We start from the raw sequence: 15,087 nt of genomic DNA, 5'->3' as shown, positions 1-15,087 counted from the left end.
TCTCCCCTTTGTAGGAAGTGTGCATCTGGGGGTAGGCTATAGACAGTGTGTTGGTGTTTGGGGGAGAGGGGTCTCCGGCAGAGTTGCAGAGCCATTCTTCTGCCTGAGCGCAACAGTGTAGTCAGCCCGATTGGAGCTCCAGCAGAACATTACGTTAGCTACCAGAGGAATGCTGATTCAGATCGCCCCAAACATATAGTGGCTTTTATCTGCTCTACGAATCTGTTGAAGGGAGCAGCATAGAGGCATCTCTAAACATACAAATGATGCATGTGTTGAGGGTTCCATGCTCAAAGATCAAGGATTCACTGTGCTGTGTTTGTTTGGCGGAGCCAGAGTCTACCCACTGAGCACAACAACCCAGTTGTTTGATGGTTTCACCTGGCCCTGAGCTTGGCTCCAGGAGAGCAAACCAACAATACACCCAGTGTTATCAGCCTCTCACATGTGCGTTTAAGCAAATGTATTCAAAATAGGCCGTAAAGATTAGTAGCTGATTGGTGCTTTAAGCCAACGTTGGCTCAGTTTACGGCAAAAGGAGACATCTGCTCTTATTTCTTCGAATCTATATACATTGTACGGTTTATATAACCATTAGATGAATTTGACTTTGGATTAATATCAATCCCCATGAATAGCTAGCTAATTGACAGAATAGAGGAAAAAAAGGTCTGATTAAATAGCTGCCTTAGAAAGAAGAGGGATTTATGATAGAATGCATCTGAGAGAGAGCAGATAACCACAGGGATGAAATCATAAATAAATGTCCTGTGAGAGAGAAGTAGCCAGAGGACTGACAGCACCAGATTAAAGGCTAGGCCTTTTAAACAAATTGGGTGGTCAGAGAGGCATATTGCCTGTGTCCTAGAAGATGTTTTATAGCTCAGATATATAACCACTGTGACACAGAACACTTATAGCACAAGCCACAGGACATTATACCATGAGCTCCAACAAGTTCAGATAATGGGTTCCTCATATGATATTAATGAAAACTATAGAATACCATTATGTATTGTTGTAAACAGAGTAGTGTACACATTTATTGTCAGGTCAATCTATTAATCTGATACTGGACTGTTTTTTTTTGTGCCTCCTTTTTTATGGGAGGCTGCGTTTTATGAAAACAGGCTGAATTAGATCCAGTGTGCAATGACCTTTAAAACTCAAATCCAACACCTACATGTTCTGGAATGGAGAGGGAGGGTGAAATTATCTCCTGTTCACTGGTTTGAAACATTTGAGAGACCTCCCAAAATACTTCAACAACCCTGCTAACTCATTCTATTACAGTATTTCACTGGTGTTGATTTCCAACACCTTAAATGAACTGTTAAAGTCAGACATTTGAGTCAATTTATTTGAGTAATGCCAATGGATGTCTCACGAATCACCTTCCAAAATCCTAGTGGCTTTTAATCAATTCTATGAAGGTTAAGTCCCCCAGTAAGGGATTTGAATAGCTAAAGATATCCATTAATTGAACAGAGTCATCCAGATGTTGCTCTTTCTATCTTGTGCTGACTTTGAATGCTAGCATTATTCAGCAACATATTGTATTTTATGAGGCGCTGTCGATTTTATTGTGTCTGAAAATGTTGTCATCAAGCCTCTTATGGAATGGCTGTAGATAATCTGCTGTCCTGGGACTAATCAGAGCAACTAATGAGAGAAATATAATACAAGAGAAGAGAGCTACCAAAGATCAATAAAGACAGATTGCTGTGAATCAATTACTGTATGGGTTAAGGAGATCTTAATATACCTCCTCACGTGTGTGACATGGATGTAAACAGCCAGTATGATTGCAATAAGAAAGTGGTGGTTATTGGATGGCAGAGAGAGAGAGAGAGAGAGAGAGAGAGAGAGAGAGAGGTGAGAGAGGATGAAGCAGGAATGTGTATAGCACAGCAAGGGCAGAGCAGATAGCCTTCAGATGGGCTGAAATGAGTTGTCCCTGCCACTCTGGTATGTGTGGACCTGGCTGTCTGGCTGAGGAGAGCCATGTTAGGGAATGATGGATGAGTGACCATTAGCATAAGCTTAATATAATAGAGAATCTGAGGGAGGCCACGGTCTCAGCGGATAAGACAGCTATGGCCTCCAGCACTTTGCATCATGTGTGAAGTGAAGAGAATGGATTTCAATTTTTTCTGCTAGAATAAGCACTTTGATCTTCAACAAACAAAATGTCAAAGTATTTCCTATGCTAACATCCTGTAAAGTAGGCTAAAGCCAGTTCCATTTACATTCAATATTCTAAATATACAATTTTTAAATATACATTTGTTGAAACAATTGAGGAAACACAGTTGGATGTTATTTGAAAAATACTGCTGCTTACTGTCCTGTGATGATGGCCGCTCTGAAAACATCTCACTCTTCATCCCAGATCGAGGAGCAATATGGGACAGCGTTCTCCAACCATCTGCTTTCTGTCACTGGACCCTAATTTACTGCAGCCAAATCTTTGTTAGGTAGGCTGAGAGTGCAATAGTACTGACAGCAACAAAGCACCATGTTTTATTGCAAGGAAACAGAAGCCACTGACAATTGCTCAGGTGGGTCCACTTGAATAGGTTGCCAAACATGGGCTAAAGCAATTCAAGATGTATGTCCAATCGACATAATCATTAACCAAATATATTACATGAATGTATTGGCAAGGAAAACTCGTTATTGATGTGTCAGTGAATAATACTGAGCTTTACAGTTGAGTGTTCAAGACTGCCAACTGTTCTGAGATTATTTTATTTAAACATTTGAAAGGTCTATGGTATTCTGTGAATCACATGGATTTAGGACCAAAATAAAGCCACTTGTCCAATGTACTATAGTCTGTAATGAGCTTTCACTATATTACTGCCCCCTTTTGAAATGTATGCTTTTCATTCTCTGAGTGACAAGGACTTACCATTCCACCACATGAAATAAAAAAATAAGTAGCAATTCGCCAATAAGACAACTTCCATGTTTGTTTAATGAGAGTAATCAAGTGTAATGTTTAATTCGAAACACCTGAGAAATAAGCATGAAAAAAAACATCTCATGCAATGTCTTCACTTTACTGGTTTTTAATTCGTTGTCCAAGGTTCTGAAATGTGCTCTCCCAAGGACCCGTCACGTGACTTCCCTGCCTGCCTCGCTCAGCACCGAGCTCACTGGTTTCTGGAGATTTCACGTGAGAATACGACAAACCACGTCGCGCACACTGTAATTCTCTTCCTTTGCCAGTCTCGGTTTAAATTGACAGTCGGTCTGTTTATTTTTTCTTTTTGTGGAGGAATGTGATAATCGAAGCCCTAACAAGCTCGTCAACGAATTTAGGATGATACATCCGTGTTCTTCGTTTTGTTTCTCTCTTTTTTCCTTCATGCCAACACGGTAAATGCAGGGGGTAGAGCGGACTGCTTGTCCGCAATCAGAAAGTCCACGTCTGTCTGGGGACCGAGTTTAAGAAGATGTAAGGATCAAGTAGCTTTTTTCAACCAGAGTCTCTTTATCAAAATGCAGAAGGGAATACGATTTAATGATGGGCATGTCACCTACCTGGGTCTTTTGGCAAAGAAGGATGGTACGAGGCGAGGTTGCTTGAGCAAAAAGAGCTCAGACAACACTAAATGGCACACAAAGTGGTTCGCTTTATTACAAAATATGCTGTTTTATTTTGAGAGCGAGTCCAGCTCTCGACCCGCGGGATTATACCTGTTGGAGGGATGTGTGTGTGACAGAGCGCCGTCACCGAAACCCTCACAATCATCCAAGGAGTGTTTAGAAAAGCAGGTAGGAATAACACACATTCAAGTTTATAACATTGTTTCATTTGTCTTTTGGGGGGGAAACGACTGTAACTAATTTACAGGTTGATTGAATAAACATGAGTGATGCACCAATTACCGATGTACAGATATCCTCATTGTGAGGTTGAAAACAGGTGATCATGTGAATCAGACGGTTCAATGTTATCAGTGCATGTAACGGATCTTTTTTTGAAGAGTAGTCTAGCCTACTTGAAGTATTGCCATGATTTATGTTTTTTTCCTATTCCTCTTTATCCACAGCAATTATTAACATTCCAATCCAGCGGAATTATAACCTACTGTAGGCCTATATCAGATTAAATTCAGAGCCGTTTGCTCAGTGTGCGTGTGTTATGTAATCTGTGCATCGGATTAATGATTCCATTATCAACACCAAATTGAATATCGAGCTACCTCGCGATTTTGCTGCATTGTGCCTTCATCGGGTTTGTTTATTTGAGACAACAATACAATAGCAACTAATTGGAAATTATGTATTTATAGAAATGTATAAATCCCTTCATCTAAATTGCCTACATAGTCTAAAGGCATATGTGTTTTTAAATGTGGTTGATCTGGACATATTATTGTGCAACCAACGTAATGTTATCTCACTGATATACAGTCAAGTTTGGTGATACTGTTTTTTTTTTCTCAGGAAAATTGCGCTAAAGAAAAAAGGTATAGCATCTCAGAGTCGCCATCTTGTGGAACATGGACGTAATACCACTGTTTGACATATTGATTTAACTCTCCCAGACTCGCACTGATATTAATAGCATCCTACCTTGGCAACTGCGTCTGCAGCAAATAGTGTTTAATAACAAGACCGTAGGCCTATTTAAAGCATTGGGGTCATCATCACTAATGTTTTTATGTTTTGGAACATTGCATTTTGCTCTCAAAGAAATAGGCAGAGTTATTCCTTCACATTGGGATCAGTGAATGGTAGGATGAGACTGTTCAGATCTGGAAGAAAAAAATAAAACGTAATCATTTGTCTTGATTGGCTACCCACTGTAAGCCTATTAATAATATACAGTAGGCCAGGGTCTGTAATATTTCCAGTACGTTCAACTAATGAAACATACCCATTGATGTGGAAGAATATGATTTATAATGCTGGAGTAAAACTGTAGAAGTAGACACCATAAGATACTACGTTCTTACTTCAAATAAGATGGTTAACTGATATCCTTCATTTTCTTATATGGCTCAACTTGTTTCACATTTCTTACAGAAAAACAGTAATGAAAAATAGGATACAAAATGGTGCTGTAATCCTGGTGTTCTCTATTACCGATATAGGATAGTTAGAAGTATTGTGCACATGAAAGAAGATGTAATGATTGTGGAATATTTGTGTGTAGGATCATTGGATTGAGGCTATATCTGTGAGTGGTTATGTTTGTGTCTGTTTTGTTCAGTCTGCAGTCCCTATCCATGACTCTATAGGGCTGCAGTCCAAAGAGAGTCCAGGCCTTTCCTGTGAACAGCTGTCCCTGTGCTGACAAAGCAGTATGTGGCATAGTGGCTAATATTTTGCTCTCCCAGTCCCCTCAAAAGAGAATGAAAACTCCTCATATCACAAACGTGCAAATTGTTACAGAGGAATTTGTCAGGAATTTCCTTGTTTTGATCCATCCTGTTCATCATGATTATCTGATGGCTATCTAAAACAGAGATTTTGATGTTGTTTTGATAGTGTCTGTGAAGTCTGTATTTGAAGGAATGATCCATTCCCACCTGTCTCGCTTCATAGCTGCCAGAGTCAATAAGCTCTGTTCACAACTTAATCTGTGTTACATAGTTCAGATTGTATTTGTCACACCCAATTGCATCCTACTACCATCTCCAAGCCAACATACATTACTGCTTATAGCAGTTATTTATTAGAAAACAAAAACACCACCACACTGTCACATATAGTACATGTGAGAGAGTGTTCAATGGTCAGTCCGTGTTCATTTGGTAAAATATGAGCAATACATTATAAATTATATGTAATTATTTAATATACAGATGCCTAATCTTAATTAGATCACTCTTTTGTTGCTGAGAATTATTTTAAACTTGTAGTGTATTCAATGTTTAAAAAGGCTTATTTTGTAATTTCCACTTTAAAATGTCAGAATTGATTTGCCCTAACAAAAAATGTATCAACCCCTACAAAAAAATGTAAATTAATTATAATCCACATAATAATTCACATTTCCTGTTGCTGCAGGATTATTTTCCTGCTGTAGCAAACTGGCTCAAATTAAGATATGGGATCTGTAGAAGAATGAGCTGTATTTTTATGTCTTATGAGTATGTATAACCAGAGACCATTCAACTTGTTTGCACACCAGCAAGTTTATCCTGAATGATAGGATATAGGATGGCACAGAGACAATCAACAGTCTAAATCTGTGACAACCCTAGGATTTAGAGAAGCAGACTTTTAATGATAATCTTCAATAGTCATGTTATGCCGGTTTGTAATGAACATTATCTATACTATTCATACAAACTGTATCATATTTATATCACTCCCATTTCTGCCCTCACACATTGGCAGATTTACATGAAATTTTACTGAAGTGAACTGCAATGATGCAGGTCGTTGTGACGTTTGACAGCTTTAGTGGCCACCATATTGATGAGAGCGCAGAAAGACAGAGGTGTCAGTGCTTTCTAAAGCGAGCATTAATGCCCCAGGACGTATTGCCTTTCTCATATTGCATCAAAATCAGGTGTTTAAATGACCTTTTAACTGTCACTACAGTTCTGGATTGAGCATTTATTCCCACATTTATGTATCCCCAAAAGCCATTATCTAAAGAATGCTAATGTATTTGAGCCCAAGGTTCCTATGGCAACCTTATTTGCATCTAAAATAATGATGTGTGGAAGGGCTCGGGGACTGCAGAGAGTGTGTCGTCGCGACTCCGTTCCCCTATTAATACAACCAATCGCTATCTGTGCTAAATTTGTTCCTTGCAGTATCTCGTAGGGGTCAGGGCCCATTTATAGAAAAACACAGTCACTCCTCTTTGGAGAACAGCAATATTTTCTAGCATTCCGCAGCCAGTGATGGCTGATGTATTTCTGTTCTGTTCTTTCTCACCCCACTTTGAGGTAGCTGAATGAGTGGATGACACTCAAAGCCAGACAGAATATTGGGACTTTTTATTGCTATGAGCAAAAAGATGTAGTAGATTGCCTCTATACAGTATATTTTACCACTTCAGTTCTCCAACATTGTGCATAATTATATGGCAGGATAATATGTGACTTGCTAATGCTATGCTAATTCACACGAAGCATAGGTGGGAGGAAAATGATTGACGCTGCATGCCTGGTTGCTCTTGTGGACAGGTGGGATATTGTTTTATTACAAAGGCCTCTGCTCTGGCTTTTTTGTTATTCTGTTAGGGGAATGGGTTGCAGGTACAGGCATGTAGCAGATGTTGGTTTAGGCTGTATCACAACATTGACTCACTTACTGGTGACTTAAACCTGTTTATTCCTTCCTTGGGGAGCATAGGTCATCCACAATTTTCCACCAGCAGGCACAACATTCCATTATCACAACATTGATTTTCCAGCTGCATGAGAAAAATGTTATTCATTACTCACATCTCCAAAACAAACAATTGTTCAGTTCAGATCATCAGGTTTGCAGCTTTGATTGTATATGTTAAGAAACCATTGAAAGTGTGTGAGTGGTATGACTCAGCCATAAACATAAAGCGCGAAGCAGGCTATGTGTTAAACAAGCCACTCTCCCTGCTCTTAAAGAGAGGATGAAGGAAAACTACAACAACAACAAGCATGCATCCCTGACACAAATAGATTCTCTTTGAAGGGAGGATGAATACCTAATGAATGTGAAGATGGAAAAGCATTCAGCCATGAATAGTGATGAGGTGCAGGTTGATGGGCACCTGTTGGACATCTGCAGGCCAAAGATAAGGCTTGGCTTTCACTCAACATGGTTGCTGCCAAAGTACACACAAGGAGTCACGTTTTTAACCTTGAGCGTGATTCCAATGTGTGAGATGTGATAATGTAGGCGTTCTTTTCCCAAGCAGCACTGGTCTTTTTTCCATCTAGCTATTTTGTTGTGTGTTTTGGTGTGGTCAGAACATATTGTTTTACAAGAAAATTGTAAGTGCAATTATATTTTTCTTTGAATAAGGATTATTCATCATATGTTAAGGGAGTGTTAAATGTACAACAAATGTGTAGAAATTGACTATATGCACAAAACAGTAGTCTGGCATGGTCTGAAATTAACTTTTGTTCCATCAGCTAATGTGGATGGTCTATGATTGTGATTGTGATGGATGGTGGATGGTCTATGACCTATGACATCTATGAGGTGACTGTGATGGATAGTGGATGGTCTATGATCGTGACTGTGATGGTTTGTACACAGACCTAGTGATGCTGGGGAATTCAGCGCAGAGAAGACCTGCTTAGTTAAAATGGAGTGAGACAAGAAGCACTAAGAGCCTATCCATTCGCACAGAGTGGAGTTGCTAGGTAACAGGTAGCACACAGTTATGTAATTGGCAATGCCTCCAGCTTACATGTCTTATGGCTTTTCCTCCTGGGAACCAGAGCCATCCCAAGCAGCCAGGCAGTCAGGGGGAGGCTTCCTACTAAAAGCCCCATCGATTGAGCTGGTGGGTGAGGATGTGGGTTTCCCTTTCCCACCCCCCTCTGTGCTGTTTACTCCCCTAATGTCAACAGTGTGAAAGGATAGATACAAGCTTAGATTGTGAGAGGGTTCATGGTTCCAATGATGTGTGTCTGCAGCACACAGTTTTTTAAGGGCCAAAAATAGTCTTCATATTTTTCTGGTAAAATATACATTTAGTGTAATTGTTTTTGTGGTGTAGCGCCTACTATACTGTGCATTGTCTGACCTTTTCATTGCATTTTGTGGTTATAACGTGTTATCTCGTCTAGATTCCTATGGAATAATACAAATACTTTTTCTCATACAATGTATTCAAAAATAAAGAATACAAAGGCCTCCTTACCCATGCAATCTAGTAATCTGTTTACGAGCTAATTAAACCTGTGCTTTGTTTTGGTGTGTTTTAGTACTACTTCACCGTAAATTTCACCCATGAAAACCAGAAAGCCCTGGAGTTGCGTACAGAGGATGTAAAGGACTGCGATGAATGGGTGGCTGCAATAACACATGCCAGGTACCAGGCCTCTACTACTTCTGCTCTACCCAGTCAACAACTGCGTCAACACACACATGGGCTATTATTGATGCTTGCTGTATGGCTGGGTTTAGTCTCTTACTGTAGATATGACATGATGTACGGTTTGAAACTCAACTCTGTTGAGGTGTGACAGAAGTGTCATGCAGCATTAAGGCAAGCTTTTTGACATACAGTTCTGGGGACAAATCGTAAAGACAATCTGATAGGGGCATTGATAAGGTCTGTGCAAAGGCCCCCTGTTTGGCTTTTTTGTTTCCTGAGGTAATAGTATGTATGTAGCTCATGTTAAAACATATTGCTCACATTTTGTTATTAAACTCTTGGCTGTGAATTAGTATTGAATGATTTCAGTTGAATGAAACAGGCTGACTGGCGATGTAGTTTACTGTATAATAATCATTGTGAAATAAGCAGTGCCGTTGTAATGATTGGTGGTCTATTGTGACTGTGGATTTGAGAGTTAGAATACTAGAGTAAACAAGGTGCAATTTCGAAATGTGGTTGTACATCACCAGTTTTTTGCTTGTTATGTCATGTTTCCACTTGCCCAACATCTGGACGTGATGGCATACAACAACAAAAAATCTACTTGTTCTCAAAACTTACAGTGTCTAATAGAAATTAATTGGTTCAAGTGTTTCCATTACCCATTTAGGCAAATTGCACATTAATAAATTGCAGACAGCCTGCATGCACTCCCACCTATCTCTTTCATGTTTCAGGTAGCCCGCAAAAGTCAGCATGGATAGAATGCAAGAATATTTGTCGTATTCTAATTATTGTCATGTGCCAATGTATCGCCACGGACCGTGCCATGGTGAATCTTGCACTCCTGTAGATCTGAAATAATTATATGGTGAAACTTGCATCCAACCAACCAGAAAAGCAAGGCGAAGCAATTCAGCCATTCTTAAAAGTCAGGACAGGATCCTGCAAAGAAACATCATTTTTATAGTTGAACATTTTATTTAGCAGGCAGTAGGCATTTGTGTGCGGTGGAGCTTCATACTGTAGGTACGTGTTGACATCACATGCCCCATGTACCTTTGTCAGGTATGCGTAAGTGGCTGCAAGGAAGTCAGGCGCAGGAGAGCAGGTATTTGGTAGCACACAGAGCCTTTTATTCAGGCGAACCAAAAGCACAAGGCACAATGAACACGAAATACAAAATGGTATACATAACCCAGCGCATCCAGACTAACGTGAGCATACATCAAAACAGATAAACAATACCACACAAAGACATGGGGGAAACAGAGGGTTAAATACACAACACATAATGAGGGACAATGAGAACCAGGTGTGTGGAAAAACGAGACAAAACAAATGGAAAATGAAAAATGGATCGGCGATGGCTAGAAGGCCGGTGACGTCGACCACCGAACACGAACAAGGAGAGGCATCGACTTCGGCCGAAGTCATGACAACCTTAAAACATTTTCGGCAAACATAATTTATTCGAAAACCAGTTTCCATCATCATTTGTCACAATAAATAAAGTTAGACAAAAGAAAAATCCAACCCTGTCTAACAGATAAAAATGGATTCTCTATCTACCATTTTCATTATACACGTTGCAATGATTTTTTTTGCGACATTGCTTTTGTTGAATAAACCTGGGTCAACGAAAACCTGCCTACTGACAGTCACTCGATTAGCCCATGTCAGCTAACATTATTTATATAAAAAATGTGTCTATCTGCCAGCTATCTAAACCTGTAGTAATCGCGGTTGTATTATCGACCCGGCCCCCATTGATTTTGTTAGTCACTCACTCAGATATAATATAAAAAACTGCAAACATTTCTCTCCACCCTTGCCAAAATGAGTAGAATTGCAGAAAATATGCTATAAAACTGAGGAAAGCTAAATGGAGGGGATACGCAGAACCGCAAGCTACTATGGCCCCTTTTCTGTGGCCCCTACCCCCATAAAAGTTGCCCATTCCTGTTCTAAACCAAATGGGCCTGCTGTATTTTGGTTTCTTATCTGCCGAGACAATCTACTGTAGTTACACTTCACTGAACACAAAGGATATTAATATTTCATAGCACTCCATTATGTGAATGTGCATAGACCTACACACCTGAGAGGGCTGTATGGGTACAGGTGTGTCTGTGGGGCAGGGGTGGATTGGTGGGTGTATACAGTCTGCATGTGGGGGAGCATATAGAGTCTTGAGTGTGTCTGGAGCTTTTGAAATATGTCTGTGGTGAGTTGCTGCAGTGTGTGTGAGTGTGTGTTTCCTGTCCACAGTTACAGGAACCTGGCCACAGAGCATGAGACGCTCATGCAGAAGTATCTCCATCTACTCCAGATCGTGGAGACAGAGAAAACGGTTGCTAAGCAACTTCGACAACAGATAGAGGACGGGGAAATAGAGATTGAACGGCTAAAATCAGAGGTAATATTCATAATGATTATTTCTGCCTCGGTGGGGCATTGTTATGTTTTTGCTATACTGAACAGGAAATGGATTGGAGCTTGTGTGGGATCTAGGGCAACTACAGTACAGTTAAATGTCTCTCAGGAGCACCGCTCAAGATTTCTAGGATTTTGTCATCTGAGTGAACTCAAATGCATAAGGGCTGTGCTAGTTGTTTCTTTATGTCTATCTTATTTGATCATTAGAGAGAGAGAGAGAGAGAGAGAGAGAGAGAGATTGGGAGAGGAGAAATGGGAGCGCCACTCTGTCACAAAGAGATGTGTGCAGACCCACCGGGCTCCACTTTGCATCTCCACTCATAAATAATCCCTCCAATAAAACTATGCTCCCTGCTGTATTCTTCAGATCAAATAGTCATTTTACTTTAATGTGCAAATGTGGGGCTTGAAATGAAATGGTGTGTTGAATATGCATGAACAGGGCTTTATTATACACGGTGCACCCCCCCACCCCCCACCCCGCCCTCACAAACATAATAATAAACTATATCAGTCTATACAAAGTAAATGGGGACACTTACCTTCAGACAGTTCTGAGTAGCTCCCAGCTCTTTTGTGCAACACATTTATGGCTTTTCAATGTACAGCAGCACAGTATCGCACAGTACATCTGCATTTCTAACCAATGGAAATGAGTGCTGATGTAGAGATATCAGCCAGGTGAATAGAGTTAGTATATCCACCACCACTACCACATGTCAGAGCTGGCAGCTCTGATAGCCTCTAATCTCATTTGACACAGTCACTTTGTTAATACGCTGGAAAGTGAGGAGGAAACTTGGAGAGCAGGTTGTGAGTGATGATGACTGGTCTATCCTGCCTGTGGATGTTCTCTTTGGCAGCTTTCCGGGCTGCACAAAGACAACGGGAAGATCCAGTCAAGTCCAACAGCCGAACCCAGCGAAGATGATGACTCTGAACTCAAGAAAATCAAAAAAGTACATATTTTACACAAAACATTTTTGATTCTATTTTCTGTATATTTGCCAAAGTTGGGGGAAAATATTCACCTTCCATTCCCCACAATTCCCGTGGTCCACTAGGTGCAGAGTTTCCTGCGAGGCTGGATGTGCAGGAGGAAGTGGAAGACCATCATCCAGGACTACATCCGGTCACCCCATGCAGAGAGCATGAGGAAGAGGAACCAGGTGGTGTTCAGCATGCTGGACTCTGAGGCTGAGTATGTCCAGCAGCTCCACATCCTGGTCAACAACTTCCTTCGACCCCTCCGTATGGCCGCCAGCTCCAAGAAACCACCCATCACCCACGACGACGTCAGCAGCATCTTCCTCAACAGGTGTGCAGCTGTAGATGATCACACCAAGCAAATTACTCACACTGCTGTCTCTCACCTCTCTCAGGGAGACAGTGATATGTGTCTCAATGCTGTAGGACTTTATGTTCATGCTTTACAACTATGGTCGATAATGAGAACATAAAGACAGTGAGATGTGATGGCAATATACTATGTCAAAGCCTCATTCTAAGATGTTTATTTATTTTATTTATTTAACCTTAAGAACAGATTATTATTTGCAATGATGACCTGTCAAGAGACAAGTGCAGCGATATAACATTTAAACACACTTGCACGTACAGGCATATTTGCTGTTTGCATGTTTGAATCCTTTTTACAGAACTATGGCGAGTGTATATTTTTCTCAGAATGCATACTTAGAGTCCTGTTGATTTACCCTTTTCTTTAGTGAGACCATCATGTTTCTGCATCAAATATTCTACCAAGGGTTGAAAGCAAGAATAGCAAGCTGGCCAACATTAGTTTTGGGTAAGTAGACTAAACTCCTTTTTTGGGGATCACTCAAATGGATGGATGAATATGATAATACTATGATAATAATATGCCCCAATTGTTCTCAATATCATCTGTCAATCTCTCATTCAGTGTCTCAATCTCTCATTGGTCCTCTCTTTCCACAGCGGACCTGTTTGATATTCTACTGCCCATGCTAAACATCTACCAGGAGTTTGTGAGGAACCACCAGTACAGTCTGCAGATTCTGGCCCACTGTAAGCAGAACCGAGACTTTGACAAGCTGCTGAAGCAGTATGAGGCCAAGCCCGACTGTGAGGAGAGGACTCTGGAGACCTTCCTCACCTACCCCATGTTCCAGGTGGGCATACAGTACTGTTCACTCTACTGTCTTCTCATTGACTGTCCAGACCCTGTCTCTCACCTGAAACAGCTCTCTCTGTCCAGACCCTGTCTCTCACCTGAAACAGCTATCTCTGTCCAGACCCTGTCTCTCACCTGAAACAGCTCTCTCTGTCCAGACCCTGTCTCTCACCTGAAACAGCTCTCTCTGTCCAGACCCTGTCTCTCACCTGAAACAGCTCTCTCTGTCCAGACCCTGTCTCTCACCTGAAACAGCTCTCTCTGTTCAGACCCTGTCTCTCACCTGAAACAGCTCTCTCTGTCCAGACCATGTCTCTCACCTGAAACAGCTCTTTCTGTCCAGACCCTGTCTCTCACCTGAAACAGCTCTCTCTGTCCAGACCCTGTCTCTCACCTGAAACAGCTCTCTCTGTTCAGACCCTGTCTCTCACCTGAAACAGCTCTCTCTGTCCAGACCCTGTCTCTCACCTGAAACAGCTCTCTCTGTTCAGACCCTGTCTCTCACCTGAAACAGCTCTCTCTGTCCAGACCCTGTCTCTCACCTGAAACAGCTCTCTCTGTTCAGACAAAGTCTCCACCACTGATCACTAACAACACAGCAGCCATTTGTCTCACATGCCTTTGCTCAGAATATCCCTGTTATGTTTTTAATAACCACATAAACCGGTTGTTTGTGAAGCACAGGTTTTCATAATGGCTCTTTTCTGGCAAGGCATGCAGTTTCAGTGCAGTCTGCTCCACTGGGGTCTACTTTGGGCTCTGCTGTGTTGGTAATAAATTTCTGCTGATGACTGTGGATGTCCATAGAGCTCCCCACTGATCTGCTGCTACGAGTTTGTGTGTGTGTGTGTTTGCACGCAATCTTGTATGCAAGTGTGTGTGACTCACCTGCCCCTATTCATTCCCTGTCATTCCAGATTCCCCGCTACATTCTTACACTCCATGAGCTCCTGGCCCACACACCACATGAGCATGTGGAGAGGACGAGTCTGGACTATGCCAAGTCAAAGCTGGAGGAGCTGTCCAGGTATACCTGCCTTACCACCTTATTGCACCAAGCAGCACACAGGACACCTCAGTTAATCAACGCTTTCCTAAGTTGTTAAACACAAACGCAGTATGATAATTGCTTATTGTACAGAATGTATACACACTGACAAAGTAAATACAATGACATTCCAAATCTGCACCTAGAATCATGCATGATGAGGTGAGCGAGACAGAGAACATCAGGAAGAACCTGGCCATTGAGCGCATGATCGTAGAAGGCTGCGAGATCCTCCTTGACACCAGCCAGACATTCGTCAGACAAGGTAAGCCCTTAGAGAAGATCCACAAAGGAACCCCAGATCCCACATAAGGACACTATCATAGAGATGGATTTTCTGCCTCTCAACTGTTTGACTGCCAGCCCCTTTGTGTTCTCACAACTTCAAACATCCATAGCCCTACCTGAGCCTCCATAAGGGAAAGACTTAAC

General features: G+C 41.3%; 1 protein-coding gene across 1 annotated transcript in view; it reads left to right on the top strand.

Moving 5' to 3' along the window:
• The first annotated feature begins 3,241 nt into the window (after positions 1–3,241).
• The window catches only part of LOC139405518 (ras-specific guanine nucleotide-releasing factor 1-like), a 33,801-nt gene continuing 21,955 nt past the window's right edge, over positions 3,242–15,087 (top strand). The window contains exons 1-9 of the mRNA XM_071147923.1: positions 3,242–3,783; positions 8,898–9,004; positions 11,285–11,432; positions 12,316–12,411; positions 12,517–12,770; positions 13,180–13,259; positions 13,412–13,605; positions 14,525–14,634; positions 14,802–14,920. Coding sequence (XP_071004024.1) covers positions 3,508–3,783; positions 8,898–9,004; positions 11,285–11,432; positions 12,316–12,411; positions 12,517–12,770; positions 13,180–13,259; positions 13,412–13,605; positions 14,525–14,634; positions 14,802–14,920 — 1,384 coding nt within the window. The 5' untranslated portion in view covers positions 3,242–3,507. The remainder of the gene's footprint in view (positions 3,784–8,897; positions 9,005–11,284; positions 11,433–12,315; positions 12,412–12,516; positions 12,771–13,179; positions 13,260–13,411; positions 13,606–14,524; positions 14,635–14,801; positions 14,921–15,087) is intronic.

This window comes from Oncorhynchus clarkii, chromosome 1 (assembly GCF_045791955.1).
Source record: "Oncorhynchus clarkii lewisi isolate Uvic-CL-2024 chromosome 1, UVic_Ocla_1.0, whole genome shotgun sequence".
Classification (NCBI taxonomy): domain Eukaryota; kingdom Metazoa; phylum Chordata; class Actinopteri; order Salmoniformes; family Salmonidae; genus Oncorhynchus; species Oncorhynchus clarkii.
The sequence above is the reverse complement of the archived record's forward strand: the minus strand, read 5'-3'. Positions and strand labels throughout refer to the sequence as shown.